The sequence below is a fragment of the Anomaloglossus baeobatrachus genome, chromosome 12 (genome assembly GCF_048569485.1).
Source record: "Anomaloglossus baeobatrachus isolate aAnoBae1 chromosome 12, aAnoBae1.hap1, whole genome shotgun sequence".
Classification (NCBI taxonomy): domain Eukaryota; kingdom Metazoa; phylum Chordata; class Amphibia; order Anura; family Aromobatidae; genus Anomaloglossus; species Anomaloglossus baeobatrachus.
Genome location: NC_134364.1, coordinates 75,874,549 through 75,896,646, shown reverse-complemented (window position 1 = coordinate 75,896,646; position 22,098 = coordinate 75,874,549). Strand labels below are relative to the sequence as shown.

Below are 22,098 nucleotides of genomic sequence, written 5' to 3'. Positions count from 1 at the left end.
GGAGGTGACCGGAGCGGCGGTGTCTTCTGCAGCTCCTGCCACCTCCATGCAGCAGCGCTGGATGCGACGCTGGAGGACTGTGGAGTACGCCGGACATGGAGGGCTTTTTGGGGCTGATTAAAGTGGTGAACCAGGGTATATGTGTGTGTGTTTTATTTCTAATAAAGGATTTTTTCGGGTGTGTGTGTTTATTTACTGTAATTTACAGATTAATCATGGAGGGTGTCTCATAGACGCCTGACATGATTAATCTAGGACTTATTGGCAGCTATGGGCTGCCAATAATTCCTTATTACCCCGATTTGCCAACGCACCAGGGCAAATCGGGAAGAGCCGGGTACAGCCCCAGAACTGTCGCATCTAATGTATGCGGCAATTCTGGGCGGCTGCTGACTGATATTGTTAGGGTGGGGGGCTCCCCATAACGTGGAGCTCCCCATCCTGAGAATACCAGCCTTCAGCCGTATGGCTTTATCTGGCTGGCATTAAAATTGGGGGGGACCGCACGCCGTTTTTTTTTAATTATTTATTTATTTATTTTACTGCACAGTATAGACACGCCCACCGGCTGCTGTGATTGGGTGCAGTGTGACACCTGTCACTCAGGGTGGGGGCGTGTCTCACTGCAACCAATCATAGGCGCCGGTGGGCGGGGAAAGCAGGGAATAGGAGATTGTTTAATGAGCGGCCGGCTTTTTCAAAATAGTAAAAGCCGCCGCAGCAGTGTGAATGCCGTGCAGCGCCGGGGATCGGGGATCGGTGAGTATATGAGAGAGGGGGGGACACTTCAGTCACTCGGGGGATTAGTGGTCACCGGTGAATCCTTCACAGGTGACCGCTAATCAGTACTCGACACAGACAGAGCCGCGGTATGAGGATGAAGTCGGGTGAAGTTCACCCGAGTTCATTCTCATCGCGCAACTCTGTCTGCTGTCAGCCGACATTTATAAACGACATTGTGCATCACACACACGGACATTCCACACGGACATTCCACGTACACATACACGTTAATTCCACACGCACACACGGACGTTCTGCACACAAACACGGCTAACATACGCAATTCACACAGGTGCCACACGGACCATAAAAACGGACACAAAAACGGGACACGGACCCGAATAACGGCCCGTAACACACGTGCGTGTTTTTCACGGACGTGTGAAGGGGGCCTTAGGCTGTATGGCGCTACATAGTTAAACCCCAAATCACTAACCAGATTACTGTAAAACGCCCTGATAAGAAGCAGAGAGGGATTTTGAATCGGCAGGATAATGTGATGAGAACACAGAACTAGCCGAGAACACAGGTGGAAGGATCATCAGGGAATTTACCTAAAACGCACCGCGGACACCGGGTCAGCAACTTCTATTAGTAGAGAGTGGAGCAGATCAAGGTGCAAAGTATACAAGTATCACCGCACGTTCTTAACCCGTTCTACAGGATTTGGACGATCTCTCTTGTGTTTGTATGAAATGTATATATGATTACCTGGCTGTTCCGGAGCACTGCAGGGACCGGTTTAGCTTGACTTGCTTTCTACTCCTGGCTTTGTTGTTATTGGGGCTATTTTGAGATTTATTTTTTTTTTACAGCAACTTCTACTTCATTTCTGGCGATCGATAGATTGATCACTTGTGCTTTCAGGAAGCTATTCCCAGGCCCATATTGATTGTCACCAAACTTTCCCCTGCTTATAAATGACACATCTACAATCCTATTCATTTTATATTCTACAACTCATTTAGGAACCAGGGGGATGTGGATAGACAGGAATAAGGTATAGTGTAATATACATTCGCTTGGACTATTGATCTATGCAGAGCTTGTTGAAATGACAGTGACCATTTAAAGGGAACCTTCCATCTTGGAAAATGCTATTTAATTGCAGGTATAGGGTTAATCTGCAGGTATATAACACTACAATGCTGCCTGGACCCCTTACTTAAAGGGAACCTGTCATCAGAAATTTCGCCCAAAAGCTAAAAGATTCCCCCTCTGCAGCTCCTGGGCTGCATTCTAGGAAGGTCCCTGTTATTATTGTGCCCCATGTGAGACCAAAATAAAGCCTTTATAAAGTTCTACCTTTTTATATGCAGCTTCTGTAAATGTGTCACGGGGGCGGGCTCTCTGCCGTCCGTTATTCTGCCTCCTGGTCCTGTATGCCGCCCCCATCGCTCCCTTCCATATCTGATGCACCGCCCACTGCTCCAGCCATCCCCGCGCATGCCCAGTGCCAGTCTCACAGGACAGCAGTGTGACCGCTGGTGACGTGTGCGCAGGCAAGTGATTATGGGCGGGACTGTGACTGTTATCAGCAAGTACCCGCCCATAATCTCGTGAGCGCGCAAACCTCTCCAGCGGTCACACTGAGCTCAGTGTAGATGCTAGACTGTATGGGCTGCTTCCAGGGATGACGTCCCTTTGTCATGTGATAGTATTTTGAACACGCCCCTATCACATGACAAAGGGACGTTATCCCTGGAAGCAGCCCATACAGTCTAGCATCTACTCTGAGCACAGTGTGACCGCTGGAGAGGTTTGCGCGCTCACGAGATTATGGGCGGGTACTTGCTGATAACAGTCACAGTCCCGCCCATAATCACTTGCCTGCGCACACGTCACCAGCGGTCACACTGCTCAGTCCTGTGAGACTGGCACTGGGCATGCGCGGGGATGGCTGGAGCAGTGGGCGGTGCATCAGATATGGAAGGGAGCGATGGGGGCGGCATACAGGACCAGGAGGCAGAATAACGGACGGCAGAGAGCCCGCCCCCGTGACACATTTACAGAAGCTGCATATAAAAAGGTAGAACTTTATAAAGGCTTTATTTTGGTCTCACATGGGGCACAATAATAACAGGGACCTTCCTAGAATGCAGCCCAGGAGCTGCAGAGGGGGAATCTTTTAGCTTTTGGGCGAAATTTCTGATGACAGGTTCCCTTTAAAGTGCGGCTACTAGGAGAAAATTACCTTTTTCCTCCAGCTTTCTCATAGCGGCATACAAACAGCAGCTGCAGTCACTGCTCACTATACTATGAGCTGTGACTGTAAGCGCCCCGGCACTATAATTGACAGCTTGTTCTGCACATATACACTGCAGAGAAGACTGTCAAGCATATTGTCTGGGCGTGCTTACAGCCACACCACACAGTGCTGTGAGCGGTGACTATGTCCACTCAGTGTGTACACACTTATGATTAAAAGCTGTTGGCTCCCTGGAGGAAATAAGTTCTTTTTCTCTCAGTAGCTGCACTTTCATTAAGATGCAAGGCAGCTTTGGAACACAATTTACCTGCATATTTACACTGTCTGCTGGTAAATTTTGTATTCTGAGATGAGAGATTCCCGTTAACTCCATAAGGAGTGTCCTATGTTGCACTTCTAATGCAAAGCATTTTTAATTAGCTTGATGCATTTAAAATGCTAGGCCTTTTCTTTTCCTGTTCAAGTTGTATTTTTATTTGTCACTAGCTGTACTACTTGGCTTCGCCCGGGGTAATAACTGTTGTTAACAAAATAGAATGTATTAACAAAAATGTATTTCTGCTAACAAAATAAATAGAAATGTAATTATTAAAAGGCAAAAACTAAGCTAATAGAAGCATTTCACAACATATATTTCAACACCACAGATATTCCACACAGATTTAACTAAATTGGCCAAGTAATGTGCTCCGTCTGTCTCTATCTCTTTCCTCGTCTGTCTCTATCCATATCTATCTTCATCTGTCTCTCTGGCTGCTTCCTCCTTCCCGGTCTGCCTGTCTGTCTGCATGTCTGTCTGTCTCTTTCCAGGTCTGTCTCTTTCCAGGTCTGTCTCTTTCCAGGTCTGTCTCTTTCCAGGTCTGTCTCTCTCTATCCTTCTCCCCACCGACATCTTATCACCTCACATATAAGCTTCTTATACTAACAATGTCTTTTGTTCCTATAGCAACCAATCACAGCTCCTACTAATAACCTGTAGTTCCAGGCTCCATTTACGTTAATGGAGGCATGTTTTTTGGAGAGTAACTGTAAAGCGCGGGGTTAAATTTTCCTGTCAAAACATAGTTTACGACGTTCCCTGGGTCACATGAGGTGTCTGTGCAAAATTTCGTGATTGTAAATGCGACGGTGCGGATACACTTTTCGTTTCACTTTTTCCCCATTATGTAGATAGGGGCAAAATTGATTGGTAAATTGGAATGCGCAGGGTTAAAATTTCGCCTTAAAACATAGCCTATGACGCTCTCAGGGTCCAGACGTGTGAGTGTGCAAAATTTTGTGGCTGTAGCTGCGACGGTGCAGATGCCAATCCCAGACACACACACACACACATACACACATACACACACACACACACACACACACACACACACACACCTTTATATATTAGATTTTTAACAACACTTGGAAACAAATTCACAAAAAGGCAGTAAATCCAAATTATCCTCAAAGGCTACCTCAATTAATTTACATAAAAACACTTTTATTGTTAAATCTCATTAAAAATCACAAACCATCCCACACTGTGAACAATTAACACAAAATCCCAGGACTATGGGACAGCCTCAATAGATAAATCCTGTAGAGAAAAAGAATACACCTTCAGAGTATCGGTTTGATAGTGTTAGATATAGGGCAGCAATTTCTAAATTACCCTTAATCTTTCTTTCCACTACCTACCAATGGAGATATAACTTATGTTACACGCACCCTAAAGATAAAGTGGTGCCCCCATTCCTCAGCAGCTTTCCCTCATATGATGTCCCTGACATCCCTTCTTATTCAGCAAGTCTTACAGGACAGTATCATTTGAAGCCAAGGAAAAAATGCAGAAAAAATTACTTATCTGAGATGTATTCAGGGCACACACCCTTCGGCTATCATCTCACTTTGCCATATGGTGGTGTCCATGCTCTCCATAGTCCTTAACCAATAAATATCAAAGCTTGACGCGTTTCCCCCCATTAGTTGATTGGGGTTCATCAGGAGACAAGATTAGATTATAGCACAATCGCCAAAGATGTCAATTGGCTGCATATGTTGCAGAATGATGTTGCAGAGAATGGCTACCGGAGGAACTGCAGTAATACCAGTCCTGGCCGTGGTTACCTGTATTGCACTCCGGAACTCTCACCTGAGCTCCGGAGTGGAGCCTGGACTGAGCCGCGGGTTTGCAGGACTGAACTGCGAGCGCCGACTGATTCCCCAGCTATCACAGTCCATGACAGCTGCGGACAGGCCAGGCTCCACTCCGGAGCTCAGGTGAGAGCTCTGGAGTTCAATGCTGGTAACCACAGCCAGGACTGGTATTACCGGCGGTTTTCAGTAATACCAGTCCTGGCTGCGGTAACCTGCATTCAGCTGCAAACAGGCCGGGTTGCACGCCGGAGCTCAGCTAAAAGCTCCGGAGTTTATTGCAGGTAACCGCGGCAAGGACTGGTATTACTGGAGTTCCTCCGGTAGCCTGTCCGACGCTGGTTGCACACATGTCTCTCCGTGACGATGCATATGATAGACCTATCATAGGTCAGGTGTATGAATAACCAATTATACCAAATGTGATCATTATCATTTTTATATGTAGAAAGAAACAGTATTTTAACTGAAACAACTGTCCAGAAAGCTTGAAGCTTTGTGAGGAACAGTCAAACTGTGCGAAAGCAAAAAAAAAAAAAAGATGCGGTTGTGGAAGACAGTTTCTTGTCACATACTATAGCAAGACTGAACCCAGGAACAAGACATAAGGCAGTTATACTGCATCAGCAAGGTCGCTCACAGGCAAAAATGTCATAGCATATTGGGGTTTCAAGATATGCTTGAATAAGCACCAAGAAACGGGCAACATTGGGGACTGTATATGCAGCTGTTGGCGAAGGATACTTAGTGCAACAGATGAAAGTCACATTGTATTTACGTTCCTTGCAAATCAGAAGATGCCCAGCAGTGCCATCAGCTTAAAAGTGACAGCAACAAGTGGGACCCAGTTCCACCCACATACTGTACAAACAAGTCTGGCCAGAAGAGGTCTTCACAGATATGGCCACAAAGGTCATACCTTGACATGGAAACAAGGCCAAGTGACTCAATGATGCATACAAATATAGGAATAGAGGTCCAGATAAATGGCAGTAGGTGCCAAGCAGGAAGGTTAAAAAATAATGCCTGGAAGACACCCGGGCAGTTAAAAAAATAAATAAATAAAAAAACAGAAAAATTCCAGTAAAAAAAGCTTGAAAAATGCTGGTGGAAAAACAGTCAAAGAAATGCTCAGGAATGACCCAAAAGCGCTCAACCCAAACCCTCTCCCCAAAAAAAAAAAATACTTCACTGTTACAGAGAAAAGGAGTGGTCAAAGATGTTTTTGTGCCATGTGATGGTTAGTGCCCATGATAACTGCACGATTATACTGTTTTTTTTTTATGATTTTAAATCTATTTTCAAATTAAGTTTGAGCATAGACTTACTGTATACTGTATATATACACGCACACACATACTGTATATGTATAATCTACACTGAATATATATATATATATATACATATATACACGCACACACATTTTTATATATTATATATATATATAATATACACACACACACACACACACACACACACCAGTTGACGGGTATTTCGCTTAACGAGTAAAGCTTGCTGTAAATTTGTAACTCTGTTTATGAGAAAGCTTTGCTGTACGAGCAAAATCCTCACCGCACACACTTCTGGTTCCGTACATCCACCGCGCTCTGACCCGCTCTTGCAGTCCACACAAACACACACATGCACAAACACGCACGCACGCACACATATTATGCTCACCTTACCTTCCGTTCCATCACCGACCTCCACGATGACGCCTTTGATGTCAGCGCGCTGGGAGCGGAAGGTCCAGCATCGGTCGCGATGGTTACCCAATACACATCCTGTACGGGCGAACTGCAAGAACCGGGAGGCCAGCAATGGAACGGAAGGTAAGGTGAGCATAATATGTGTGCATGTGTGGAATGGCACAATAGGGGACCAGGATGGGACATTTAACTAGCTGTGGAAGGAATTGTCTGCATTGCAATGATTTCCTATGGGAAATCTTGCTTTGCTGAACGAGTAACTTGGTTAACAAGCACAGTCCCAGAACGCATTGTTCTCATTAACCAAGGTTCAACTGTATATAGAGATATATATATATATATTCTATATATATATATATATATACACACACATACTGTATATACATACACCATACGTATTAGTATGTACTGACATGCTGCTACAATTTTTTTTATTTAGCCGGGTCTCGTGTGTTAAACTATACTTTTAAACAGTTAAATATTCCCATTAGCATGGTATACAGATGATAGAGCTCTGTGAGAACCCAGTTATTTCTGCAGCATACACAGACAGCACTGCACCTATTGCATCTTGGACCCCATCCAGATCTGCACCGTGACAGCATGGCAGCAGCAATAGGGAAACATCTGTGTGTTGTCTGCATTGGTGATAAATACTGTGTCCTTATGGCACCAAAGAGAGTTGCAGAGCTCTGCAGTCCTATTACTGCTGCCTTATTTCCCAGAGAACATTTACCTTGCATTACCTCCGGGCTGGCAGGAGCATCCGATGGTCTGAGTATTATTTAGCTTCTAGGATAATAAGTTATCTTCTTGTTGCAGCAAACCACTTGGCACTTTTCCTTCTCCTCATTATGTAGGCTGAGAAACAGTCTTGTTTTAAAGGGCAGGATCTCTCCAAAAGACATATCACTAATAAAAAACAAAATGCAAGTACAAGGGGAACTCCTGACTCTGAAATGCAAAGTAGTTGGGAATACATAAGCAATATCTGCATGTCAACCTTTTTTTTTTTTTTTTTGTTACCCCTTAACGGGGTATTTAAAAGCTATTAATTTGTTTTCATTAGACAGCATGAAAATGAGCATGAATATCTGCCTTTATTTTCAGTAATGAGAACTTGTATCTTTTATAGTGTACAGCTAGTTTCCATGGAGCTTAGCCACCAGAGCCATTCCAAGAGAGGCGTTCTACTATCAAAATTAGCTCTTTTCAACTCATTGAGTAGTTAGCTGCTCATCTCCCTCCCTTTACCTATTAGCTCCTTCATGGCTCTGATCACTCCTGCATAATTACCAGCCCCAGTAGTTTTCAGAGTAGTTCTCCTAATCACAGCTCTCACTTTCCTGAGCTGTGTGCTTGTTCAAATGCCCTGTTATCTCTATAAGGGCTCGGTTTCACTTGTGCTTTGCATGGACGAAGGCAATCCAATAAAACATCAGATTGCACTCGTAGCAGTGCAAAACTATGGGGCAGTGTCCATCTGTGATTGATTTCTCAAGCCATAGCAGCATGATAAAAGAATCACAGGATGCTTCGTTTGGCGGAGAGTCTCGGCTCACACGCATCCATACAAGTCTATAGGTGCATGTGAAATATCGCACTGCACCTGGATGTCATCAGAGTGCAGTGCAATGAACGCAGACACAGGCAGCAGAGAAAAGGGAGAAAGTGCTCCCTCCCTCTCCTCCGCAGCTGTGATCTGATCGCAGTATTGGATCACAGTCACGACACTCGGTTCACGCTGGCAGCACAGCCTGAGCCGAGGGTCAGTAGCATATTGCATCCGATGCTCTTGAATCAGAAGCGATGCGCAAGTAGGACCGAGGCCGAAAGTGTAGCCTCAGAACAAATACTAACACACCATTAATGTGGTATGTGTAAAATGAAGCTCCTGACCACAACTGTCATTCAAAGAGCAGCACCCCACCCATTCCATCAAGCATCAGGGCGTAAGGAGACCTCACAGAACTGAGCTACTCAAGGCACAACTTGAGAATACTCCCTTAAGTTTAATATTCAAGCCTTAGCTAAAAATCAGATCAGACTAGTGCATGATGTGTTTACTGTACAGGCAGACCATCAGTCCGGGTGTAAAATGTGAACTAGTCCATTCATTTGCAATGGTCCATGGGTAATCAGTATGGCGTACGGACAGCATACTGACTGAATATGATATTCTGCATCAGCCCTAAATCATTGACATTTGTTCAGTATAATTTAGTAAGTCCGCCTCTCCCAGAAGAAAATTTGTTTAAAGCTACGACAATTCAAAGTTGTACGGTTCCACGCCATAATTCCTACAAAATGACTATTACAAAACTACTTTTTGCACCATTGTCTGCTTTAGGGTTCATAAATTTATTGGGACATTTCTGGTTGCACCGCCTCCTGTTTAACATCTGTCGCACAGCTTTTCAAATGGAGAAGGAAAAAAAAAAATCACTTTTTTGCACTTTGATGCACCAAATTATTGGAACATTTCTGGTTGCGTCGCCTCCTGTTTAACATCTGTCCCATAACTTTTCAAATGGAGAAGAAAAAAAAAAGAAAAACAGAAAGTGCCATTTTTTTGCACTTTGATGCACCAAATTATTGGAACATTTCTGGTTGCGTCACCTCCTGTTTAACATCTGTCCCATAACTTTTCAAATGGAGACGAAAAAAAAAAGAAAAAAAGAAAGTGCCATTTTTTTGCACTTTGATGCACCAAATTATTGGAACATTTCTGGTTGCGTCGCCTCCTGTTTAACATCTGTCCCATAACTTTTCAAATGGAGAAGAAAAAAAAAGAAAGTGCCACTTTTTTTCCACTTTGCACCAAGGACATTTCTGGTTGCGTCACCTCCTGTTTAACATCTGTCCCATAACTTTTCAAATGGAGAAGAAAAAAAAGAAAAAAAGAAAGTGCCACTTTTTTGCACTTTAACACACCAAATTATTGGAACATTTCTGGTTGTGCCACCTTCCGTTTAACATCTGTTCTACAACTTTTCAAATGGAGAAGAAAAAAAAAAAATATTTTTTTTTACTGCAAGAAAACTGACACAAAGCTGCAGATAAATGACTCCTGAAGTTACTGCAACAGTCAAATAGCTAAAAATCACCAGAAGGTGCAAGCCATTTCTATAAAGCAAATGAGGGTAAATCTGCAGTGGATCACACATTCTTACAAGTGGATTATTAAATCAGCAAAATCTTCAGATTGTTTCCACTTTGTGCATATTTTATAATCACCATTCCCTTGCACCCTATTCTGCACCACTGTTGATGATCCACAGCCATTAGGCCGCGCGTGAACGCCACCTTCCGTACATATTTCAATGAAGGCCATTTTGAGAAGGTGACAATGTTCTTTGTTGAATTTCCAAACACCCAGTCCGAATATGAAAGTAGTTTTTCGCTTATGGCGTTCAGCTGCATTGTCCTTACGTTAACAAGTTCCCCGGAGACTACCTTGCATTGGCAATCAGGAATATATTTGCATAAATACTCCTGTACTCTGCGAGGAAGCAATTTCAATATAAACAGATCCAATTTGTTTGTACCTACCTGGTTATTAAAATCGTCATTTTGCTTAATGAACTCTATACATTGGGAACCATTCATTTTATTCTGCATTTATGTAACAGTCAAGGACTGATTAGCGGTGAAATGTATGATATATGGGAAGAACCGGCAGAAATACACGTACTCAGCTTTTTTGCATGGCAGTTTATATATAATCTAATAACACTACTTAATAGCTTATAAAGGGAAAAGCATCAATCGAGGACAAGCCGGAGAGTGCAGTGGTCCCACGTCGCTGTGCTCCTGCCTACCATCAGCTCCTATTTTACATGGATACAGTATCATCCATTTTCATAAGTTCAGCCTGATTTGCCTCGCACTCTGATTTCACTTTTCTATCTATATTCTAACATTCCTAAAGGTTTCCTGGTACTCGTCCAGTGGTGCGTAGTAAGTGTATATATTTTGTAGGAATGATCTGTTCAGTAATGTCATTTACCGCATGTGTAGCAACAGCTAGATCTACCCCCATCTATACGTATAGTTGGCTTGTCAGAACATCTATGCCTGAAGTTAGGGTTATTTACACATGGTGGTCATCTAGTTTTTGGCTAACTCTTTCTTTCTAAATTCTGGCAATCTATCTCAAGTTTGGAAAAATCACAGCTAAATTCCTTGTCAGGCTGGACTATGGATAGAAGTCAGACGGATATGTTGCCGCCTTATGGACCTTATGGAACCCAACCTTAAGCCCTCATACACAGTAGACAAATGCCAGCCAAAGCCACTGATATTGATGGGTTTGGCCAACACTAATATGTAAGGGGGTCCCTTCCGACTGATTAGGGAAGATGTCCAATTTTGGACCATCAATTGCTTTGTTCTTCTGGAGATAAGCCACCAACCGAGATGTCTATCGGCGACTCTCGCATAAAAAACACAGGAGCATGCAATTGAGGAGAAGATGGCCAAGATGTCCAACAGCTGAACAATCAGCCAAAACATCATTTGGCCATGACAATCTAATGTGTATGGCCGGTCTTATAGGTTTCCTACTTGGCTTGAATAGTTGCAGTTGTCCATATCTGTTGGAGCATGTATTGATTGTTTGGATCACCTTTCGTGTGTAAAAGATCAACATGTATCCTGTGAATCGGTAATAGAAGAATAAGGGTCCGACAGCTCCAGATTCCATGGAGCACCTACCTTCATTTTGAATGGAATGGCCGCAAGTATGCAGTTATTTCAGAGGGAGTCATGGGATGCCTGTTCTCGTGATGGGTGGGGTACGACCAGTATAATCACTAAGCAATGAGATACCTATACTTTGGTTAGGTGGTGTCAATCTTCGCCCAACTCTTTAAAAGGCCTGTCAGCAAAGAATGACTTTTCTAACCAAGTAGAGGCGCTCGGTGGGGCCAAACAATTATATCCACCTTCCATCTGCTACTTTTCCATTTATCACCACCTCCTCTCTTTTTTGATTGACAGTTCTGGTTTTCTTTAGGAAGAAAAGGGCAGCGATAGATGGAAACAAGTAGGTGGAGAGGTGCACTTAAAGGTTTGGCCCTGCCATGGTCCACCGAGTGCCTGGACTTGGTGTGAAGTCAGTTTGTGCTGACCGAGGCCCTTTAATGACCAGATACCAACACAACAATTAATATTGGTTAGTGTAGCCCATATTTATTGGTTAGTGTAGCCCATATAAAAGCTGTGCAGCTTATCATTTATGTACTATTTTTTGTACTTTTAGTAGCTCTTGTATTTAATTTTTTAACATTTTGCACTATGGCTACTTTATCTATGCAGTTATGCCAGTTTTCATTCGATGCACAGACACGCCATGCTGTAATCCCTTTAAGGATATGTTCACATGCAGTATTTTTTTCGCAATCAAATGTTCTTGGAAATAAAAAGTATGTGTACATTGCACAAATTTTTATGCTTTTTTTTACCTCATTGTTCTTAAAGTGGCCCCAAGAACAAATGCTTCAAAAACACTGAAAAAATGTAATTCCAATGTTAGTCCTTGACGTCATCCGTGTGCTATCCATGAATCATAGATGTGTATGGCTATGTGCGCATACTGTAGTTTTTTTCTTCAGCAAAAACACGCACCCTCTGGCAGAAAAACGCATCAAAAACAAAATGCGATTTTGCCGCGTTTTTGGTGCATTTTTGACTCGTTTCGGTGTTCGGTTTCACTAGATAGTGGAACCTTGGTTAATGAGAACAATCCGTTCTGGGAGTGTGCTTGTAAACCAAGTTACTCGTTCAGCAAAGCAAGATTTCACATACGAAATAATGCAAGCTCAGACAATTCCTTCCACAACTTGTTTAATGTCCAATCCTGGTCCCCTATTGTGCCATTCCATACACGCACAAACACATATTATGCTCACCTTACCTTCCGTTCCCTCGCTGGCCTCCCGGTTCTTGCAGTTCGCCAGTACAGGATGTGTATCGGGTAACCATCGCAACCGATGGAGGACCTTCTGCTGCCAGAGCACTGACGTCAAAGGCAGGACTCGCTTGCCTCTGATTGGTCAGCGCACTGCCTTTGAGTAGCGGCTGACAGCGGAAGTTCCTCCATTGTCGCGATGGTTACCAGATATACATATTGTAGCAGCGAACTACAAGAACCAGGAGGCCGGCGATGGAACGGAAGGTAAGGTAAGCATAATATGTGTGTGTTTGTGCAGACTGCAAGTGCGGGTCAGAGCGCGGTGGAAGTACGGAACCGGAAGTGTGTGCGGTGAGTATTTTGCGTGTTCAGCAAAGCTTGCTCGCAGACTTACAAATTTATACGTATAGCGAAATACTCGCAAACTGCTTTTATACTTCACCATCTCACTTGCAACTAGATTTGATGTTCTCTTGCCTATGTCCTGATGAAGGGAGCTGTGTCTCCAGAAACGCGTAGACTTGTGCATGTTATTAAAGAAGCATTAATCTCTTCCTGGATCCATTGAGTCCTTGGCGCGGAATTAAGACCCTTCTTCTATTACTCTCTGTTATGATTTTAATCTGTGACGCAGATAAAAAAAAAAAAAAAAAGATGCCGCCATGATTTTTTACAAACACAAAAATGTGAATAGCCCCATAGACTATAATGGGTACGTCCTCGATCTGAGAAAAGCACTTATGTGCAACACGGACTTCCAGTTTTTTCCTCCGATTTCTTTTTACACAACATGACTTTTGTTGGAAATGCAACATAAAAACACCAGCTCCATTCACACCCTCTAATCACAATGTCCCAGTGGTATATGACGGTGACTTTCCTTTACTCGGCCTCCAAAACATTATTTTTTTCTCCATTCCTAAGAATATACATAAAACACATTAATGTGGAAACCTATGAATAACAAACACATTAGTAAAAAGAATTTAGCCGTTAAGCATGACAACATTATTGTCATCACTTGTCGTCATCAGATTGTAGAAAACCAAATAAAAACCTGAATCTGCTCAACATGATCGAGGTCTGTGGTTAGACAATCTGGAAATCCGTCAGCAGGTATTAGATATTTAATATGAAAGCAGCATAATGAAAGGGCAGAGACACAGATTCCAGTCATGTCACTTATTGGGCTGCTTGCTGTAGTTTTTTATAAAATCACCGTGTTATCAGCAGAATATAATTAGAGGACTAGTAAATCTGCAACCATGTAGTCCTCTGTATTTATGAGCTCTGTATAACCCTCAACACTGATTAGCCGCTTTCTGCCTGTGCACAGTGTGCACAATAAGCTGACAATCAGTGGTGTGGGCGGCGTTATACAGAGCTCAACATTCAGAGAACTGGTTAATTTGCAGTAGATAAAACTGGGATTTTAGCAAAACTACAGCAAGCAGCCCAGTAAGTGATACATCGCTAGAATCAAGTTATCTGTCTCTATATTATGCTGCAGTCAGATTAAATTGCAAAAATGGTGAGATTCCCTTTAAACAGAACCTGTCAGCTGACTCATGCTACCGTGCGCGAACGGTCTATACTCGTGGCGCGCGCCGTCTATACTCGTGGCGCGCACCGTCTATACTCATGGCGCGCACCGTCTATACTCGTGGCGCGCACCGTCTATACTCGTGGCGCGCACACCCTAACCCTTATACTCGTGGCGCGCACAGTCTATACTCGTGGAGCGCACAGTTTATACTCGTGGAGCGGCGCACACCCTAACCCTTATACTCGCGGAGCGCACAGTCTATACTCGCGGAGCGCACAGTCTATACTCGCGGAGCGCACAGTCTATACTCGCGGAGCGGCGCACACCCTAACCCTTATACTCGTGGAGCGCACAGTCTATAATCGTGGAGCGGCGCACACCCTAACCCTTATACTCGTGGAGCGCACAGTCTATACTCGCGGAGCGCACAGTCTATACTCGCGGAGCGCACAGTCTTTACTCGTGGAGCGGCGCACACCCTAACCCTTATACTCATGGATCGCACAATCTATACTCGTGGAGCGCACAGTCTATACTTGTGGAGCGGCGCACACCCTAACCCTTATACTCGTGGCGCGCACAGTCTATACTCGTGGAGCGCACAGTTTATACTCGTGGAGCGCACAGTTTATACTTGTGGAGCGGCGCACACCCTAACCCTTATACTCATGGCGCGCACAGGCTATACTCGTGGAGCGCACAGTCTATACTCGTGGAGCGGCGCACACCCTAACCCTTATACTCGTGGATCGCACAGTCTATACTCGCGGAGCGCACAGTGTATACTCGGAGCGGCGCACACCCTAACCCTTATACTCATGGCGCGCACAGTCTATACTCGTAGAGCGCACAGTCTATACTTGCGGAGAGCACAGTCTATACTCGTGGAGCGGCGCACACCCTAACCCTTATACTCGTGGAGCGCACAGTCTATACTCGCGGAGCGCACAGTTTATACTCGGAGCGGCGCACACCCTAACCCTTATACTCGTGGAGCGCACAGTCTATACTCGTGGAGCGCACAGTCTATATTCGCGGAGCGCACAGTCTATACTCGCGGAGCGCACAGTCTATACTTGTGGAGCACACAGTCTATACTCGTGGAGCGGCGCACACCCTAACCCTTATACTCGTGGAGCGCAGTCTATACTCGTGGAGCGGCGCACACCCTAACCCTTATACTCGTGGCGCGCACAGTCTATACTCGCGGAGCGCACAGTCTATACTCGTGGAGTGGCGCACACCCTAACCCTTATACTCGTGGCGCGCACAGTCTATACTCGTGGAGCGGTGCACACCCTAACCCTTATACTCATGGCGCGCACAGTGTATACTCGTGGAGCGGCGCACACCCTAACCCTTATACTCGTGGAGCGCACAGTCTATACTCGCGGAGCGCACAGTCTATACTCGCGGAGCGCACAGTCTATACTCGTGGAGCGCACAGTCTATACTCGCGGAGCGGCGCACACCCTAACCCTTATACTCGTGGCGCGCACAGTCTATACTCGTGGAGCGGCGCACACCCTAACCCTTATACTCGTGGCGCGCGTGGAGCGGTGCACACCCTTACCCCTGTACTCATGGCGCGCACAGTCTATACTCGTGGAGCGGCGCACACCCTAACCCTTATACTCGTGGCGCGCACAGTCTATACTCGTGGAGCGCACAGTTTATACTCGTGGAGCGGCACACACCCTAACCCTTATACTCGTGGCGCGCACAGTCTATACTCGCGGAGCGCACAGTCTATACTCGTGGAGCGGCGCACACCCTAACCCTTATACTCGTGGAGCGCACAGTCTATAATCGTGGAGCGGCGCACACCCTAACCCTTATACTCGTGGAGCGCACAGTCTATACTCGCGGAGCGCACAGTCTATACTCGCGGAGCGCACAGTCTATACTCGTGGAGCGGTGCACAACCTAACCCTTATACTCATGGATCGCACAGTCTATACTCGTGGAGCGCACAGTCTATACTCGTGGAGCGCACAGTCTATACTTGTGGAGCGGCGCACACCCTAACCCTTATACTCGTGGCGCGCACAGTCTATACTCGTGGAGCGCACAGTTTATACTCGTGGAGCGCACAGTTTATACTTGTGGAGCGGCGCACACCCTAACCCTTATACTCATGGCGCGCACAGTCTATACTCGTGGAGCGCACAGTCTATACTTGCGGAGAGCACAGTTTATACTCGTGGAGCGGCGCACACCCTAACCCTTATACTCATGGCGCGCACAGTCTATACTCGTAGAGCGCACAGTCTATACTCGTAGAGCGCACAGTCTATACTTGCGGAGAGCACAGTCTATACTCGTGGAGCGGCGCACACCCTAACCCTTATACTCGTGGAGCGCACAGTCTATACTCGCGGAGCGCACAGTCTATACTCGGAGCGGCGCACACCCTAACCCTTATACTCGTGGAGCGCACAGTCTATACTCGCGGAGCGCACAGTCTATACTCGCGGAGCGCACAGTCTATACTTGTGGAGCACACAGTCTATACTCGTGGAGCGGCGCACACCCTAACCCTTATACTCGTGGAGCGGCGCACACCCTAACCCTTATACTCGTGGATCGCACAGTCTATACTCGTGGAGCGCACAGTTTATACTCGTGGAGCGCACAGTCTATACTCGTGGAGCGCACAGTCTATACTCGTGGAGTGGCGCACACCCTAACCCTTATACTCGTGGCGCGCACCGTCTATACTCGTGGCGCGCACCGTCTATACTCGTGGCGCGCACACCCTAACCCTTATACTCGTGGCGCGCACAGTCTATACTCGTGGAGCGCACAGTTTATACTCGTGGAGCGGCGCACACCCTAACCCTTATACTCGTGGCGCGCACAGTCTATACTCGCGGAGCGCACAGTCTATACTCGCGGAGCGCACAGTCTATACTCGCGGAGCGCACAGTCTATACTCGCGGAGCGGCGCACACCCTAACCCTTATACTCGTGGAGCGCACAGTCTATAATCGTGGAGCGGCGCACACCCTAACCCTTATACTCGTGGAGCGCACAGTCTATACTCGCGGAGCGCACAGTCTATACTCGCGGAGCGCACAGTCTTTACTCGTGGAGCGGCGCACACCCTAACCCTTATACTCATGGATCGCACAATCTATACTCGTGGAGCGCACAGTCTATACTCGTGGAGCGGCGCACACCCTAACCCTTATACTCGTGGCGCGCACAGTCTATACTCGTGGAGCGCACAGTTTATACTCGTGGAGCGCACAGTCTATACTCGTGGAGCGCACAGTCTATACTCGTGGAGTGGCGCACACCCTAACCCTTATACTCGTGGCGCGCACAGTCTATACTCGTGGAGCGCACAGTTTATACTCGTGGAGCGGCGCACAACCTAACCCTTATACTCATGGCACGCACAGTCTATACTCGTGGAGCGCACAGTCTATACTTGTGGAGCGGTGCACACCCTAACCCTTATACTCGTGGATCGCACAGTCTATACTCGTGGAGCGCACAGTCTATACTCGTGGAGCGCACAGTCTATACTCGTGGAGCGGCGCACACCCTAACCCTTATACTCGTGGATCGCACAGTCTATACTCGTGGATCGCACAGTCTATACTCGTGGATCGCACAGTCTATACTCGTGGAGCGCACAGTCTATACTCGTGGAGCGCACAGTCTATACTCGTGGAGCGCACAGTCTATACTCGTGGAGTGGCGCACACCCTAACCCTTATACTCGTGGCGCGCACAGTCTATACTCGTGGAGCGCACAGTTTATACTCGTGGAGCGGCGCACAACCTAACCCTTATACTCATGGCACGCACAGTCTATACTCGCGGAGCGCACAGTCTATACTTGTGGAGCGGTGCACACCCTAACCCTTATACTCGTGGCGCGCACAGTCTATACTCGTGGAGCGCACAGTTTATACTCGTGGAGCGCACAGTCTATACTCGTGGAGCGCACAGTCTATACTCGTGGAGTGGCGCACACCCTAACCCTTATACTCGTGGCGCGCACAGTCTATACTCGTGGAGCGCACAGTTTATACTCGTGGAGCGGCGCACAACCTAACCCTTATACTCATGGCACGCACAGTCTATACTCGTGGAGCGCACAGTCTATACTTGTGGAGCGGTGCACACCCTAACCCTTATACTCGTGGATCGCACAGTCTATACTCGTGGAGCGCACAGTCTATACTCGTGGAGCGCACAGTCTATACTCGTGGAGCGGCGCACACCCTAACCCTTATACTCGTGGATCGCACAGTCTATACTCGTGGATCGCACAGTCTATACTCGTGGAGCGCACAGTCTATACTCGTGGAGCGCACAGTCTATACTCGTGGAGCGCACAGTCTATACTCGTGGAGCGCACAGTCTATACTCGTGGAGTGGCGCACACCCTAACCCTTATACTCGTGGCGCGCACAGTCTATACTCGTGGAGCGCACAGTTTATACTCGTGGAGCGGCGCACAACCTAACCCTTATACTCATGGCACGCACAGTCTATACTCGCGGAGCGCACAGTCTATACTTGTGGAGCGGTGCACACCCTAACCCTTATACTCGTGGCGCGCACAGTCTATACTCGTGGAGCGCACAGTTTATACTCGTGGAGTGGCGCACACCCTAACCCTTATACTCGTGGAGCGCACAGTCTATACTCGTGGAGCGGCGCACACCCTAACCCTTATACTCGCGGAGCGCACAGTCTATACTCGCGGAGCGCACAGTCTATACTCGCGGAGTGCGCAGTCTATACTCGCGGAGCGCGCAGTCTATACTCGCGGAGCGCGCAGTCTATACTCGCGGAGCGCACAGTCTATACATGGAATTACAGTATAAAGCCTCATTCAGACGTCAGTGTTGCATCTGTTTTCTCACAGATACCACACGTACTGATTACAGTCTATGGGGCTGCTCACATATGCATGTTTTTTCACAGACCGTGCGTCCGTACAAAACTTGAAGACGTCCCTGTTTTTCCAGTGTCACAAATGACAAAAGGACGAATACAATTCTACATGTTCATGAAAAACACGTACAGTACACGATTCCATCTGCGTACACGCTGTGTGCCATCCGTATTAACCATTGCAAAGTATAGGAGAAGGTTTTGTCATTAAGAGATCCAATGTTTTATAAGATAGCTCTCGGCTCAATGTTATGCTATGGAGCAGCGCCGACCATCAATTCTTTTCTCATGCAGATTCTGCATGCGAAATATATTTGCAGCATATATCAGATTACGCACCCATACAAGTCTATGAGTGAGTGTGAAACATCGGACTGCACTCAGATGTCATCCATATGCAGTCCGATATACGCAGAGACAGGCAATGGAGGAGATGGAGAGATTAATCTCTCCATCGTCTCCTCACCTGTGCTCAGATTCTTGCATATGTGGGACTCAGATGACAATAGATGACACTTGGGCATGCTCTCAGCAGATTTTTTGACGACTATCAATAGAATATCATATCCAATTCTTTCGCATCTGATGCTATATGGTCGTCTGCCTTGGACCTGACTAAGGATGGAGTTGCAGTAAAGGGTGCTTTACACAAGACGATCTATCGTGCGATGCATCGTCGGGGGTCACTGTTTTTGTGACGCACATCCGGCATCGCTTGCGACGTCGGGCTGTGTGACACCTCCGAGCGACGCAGTATCACTCACAAATCGTGAGTCGTGTACTCGTCGCTCGGTTTCATAATCTTGTTTAATTAAAATGGCGCTGGTTGCTCATCGTTCCCGGGGTAGCACACGCCGCTCCGTGTGACACCCCGGGGAACGATTAACAACAGCTTACCTCCGTCCCACGGCACCTGCCGGCTATGCGGAAGGAAGGAGGTGGGCGGGATGTTTACGTCCCGCTCATCTCCGCCCCTCCGCTTCTATTGGCCGGCTGCTGTGTGATGTCGCTGTGACGCCGAACGTCCCTCCCTCTTCAGGGTGAGGATGTTCGCCGCCCACAGCGACGTTCCACGGGAGGTAAGTGCGAGTGACGGGGGTTAACGACTTTGTGCGCCACAAGCAGCGATTTGCCCGTGACGCACAAACGACGGGGGGCGAGTACGATCGATCGTGAAATTGCACAATAGATCGTACCGTGTAAAGCAGGCTTTAGAGTACAGACCGTGATGTGGATTGGTTCAGGATACCTGTACCCGGTCCGTGGATCCGGGCCCACGACATGCAGATTGCAGTTTTGCCACATGGGTAAGCACAGCTGCATTCTTACATTTCTCTGCATCTTACCTTCTCTTTCCTTTCCATAGTAGAATTAAGAACAAAAATCCGCCAAGGAGACAGTTTTGTACAAAATAAACTTTACTGCCAAGTTTACAAATAAAAAAAAATATTTCCATGGTTTGGGTGGACCTCAAGCAATTGACTGTGAATCATGCATGTCCGCCTGACTCCACTTGGCAGCTCGGCCTATGGACCATACATTAACCTTTTGTTAGCCAGTATGCCGCTGACACTCTGTCTCTTGCAAATGAAGTATGATGAGATTTTTCACTGTAATTCCGAGTCTTGGTATCGGAGGTATGAGGAGAGCGTCGCTCCAGCACATACCATTCAGCCCTGCCACACAATCAGGCATTGTTTCTCTTTAGGTTTGGCCGATCACTATGAAAAGGCTTCTGCGTATTCTTGCCTATAAATGGGTATATGAGGAATCAGACTCCTCTATGTACGTGGTAGGCTGCTGAAGGTCAATAACCTTTCCTGAAAACTATAGATGCTATGGACCCCTAGTCCTCGGCCCCCTCATCTTCGCTGTATTCGCTGTCACTGTCCCTTCCAGGATGAGCGGGCATTTTTGGATGTTCCTCCTCCGCTGACTGGCTAGCTTCGGGCTCCATGTTTTCAGTTAGGTCTTTGGCTTCTGCGGACTCTAGCGGGGGTTCGCCCATTTCTAGTCCGGCCTCTGATACTTTATCCGGCGTCCCCGGCCGGTGAGGCTCAGACTCTTCCTCTGCTGCTACCTCACAGCTCTGTTCCGTACTTGTACTCTGTTGCTCGTCTTCTTTTTCTTCTCCCCCCGGAGGATCGGGTGTTGCACTTTCTTTGGACTCTGGTTCTGAATTTTTGGTCTCTGCTTCGTTGTTTTGTGATACACTGTCTTCCACTTCCATCTCCTCTTCTTGGGAGGGAGCGATGATGTCGGTTCCTCTTGTGGCGGCAGGTGGAGGCAAGAGGCCCTATAGGGGAACAGATATACATTAGTATTTATGATGTGTAATCACACAAACCCTCGGCACTGATAATGAGCCTCTATATGGGATTGCCTAACTATAATGTCTATGTCCAGCATCAGTACAGCGGGGCTTCAGACTACCTTGTCAACCCAAAGGACCCCACCGATCTAAGGCCCGTTTCACACAACCGGCATTTCGCCGGAATGCCGGATCAGTCACACTCCAGTACAGTGTAATACAGTACAATAGCATCGTGGCAACCTCCGGTCACATGACAGCATGTGACCGGAGGTTGCCGCGATGCCATTGTACTGTATTACACTGTACTGGAGTGTGCCGGATCCGGCAATCCAGTGAAATGCCGGTTGTGTGAAACGGGCTTTATCTTGATGACCCATCATAAGGAAGGGTCATCAGTACAGAAGTAATGAACAACCCCTTTAAGATTAAGGAAGTCTTTGGATCTCTTATGAATTGGTGGTGGTGAGAAACAGACCCCCATTGATCACATTTTCAGATAGATCTGTGAGCTATATAACTGGTCTTATATATTTTCCATGATAAAATATGGCACAAAAACAACTCGTGTAA

At 46.6% G+C, this 22,098-nt stretch overlaps 1 protein-coding gene and 1 long non-coding RNA gene across 2 annotated transcripts in view; one reads left to right on the top strand and one right to left on the bottom strand.

Moving 5' to 3' along the window:
- Nucleotides 1-22,098, top strand: part of LOC142258135 (uncharacterized) — a 426,802-nt gene that overhangs the window by 380,009 nt on the left and 24,695 nt on the right. The gene's annotated exons all lie outside the window — the stretch shown is intronic.
- The window catches only part of AQR (aquarius intron-binding spliceosomal factor), a 245,522-nt gene continuing 244,038 nt past the window's right edge, over nt 20,615-22,098 (bottom strand). The window contains exon 35 of the mRNA XM_075330613.1: nt 20,615-21,510. Coding sequence (XP_075186728.1) covers nt 21,061-21,510 — 450 coding nt within the window. The 3' untranslated portion in view covers nt 20,615-21,060. The remainder of the gene's footprint in view (nt 21,511-22,098) is intronic.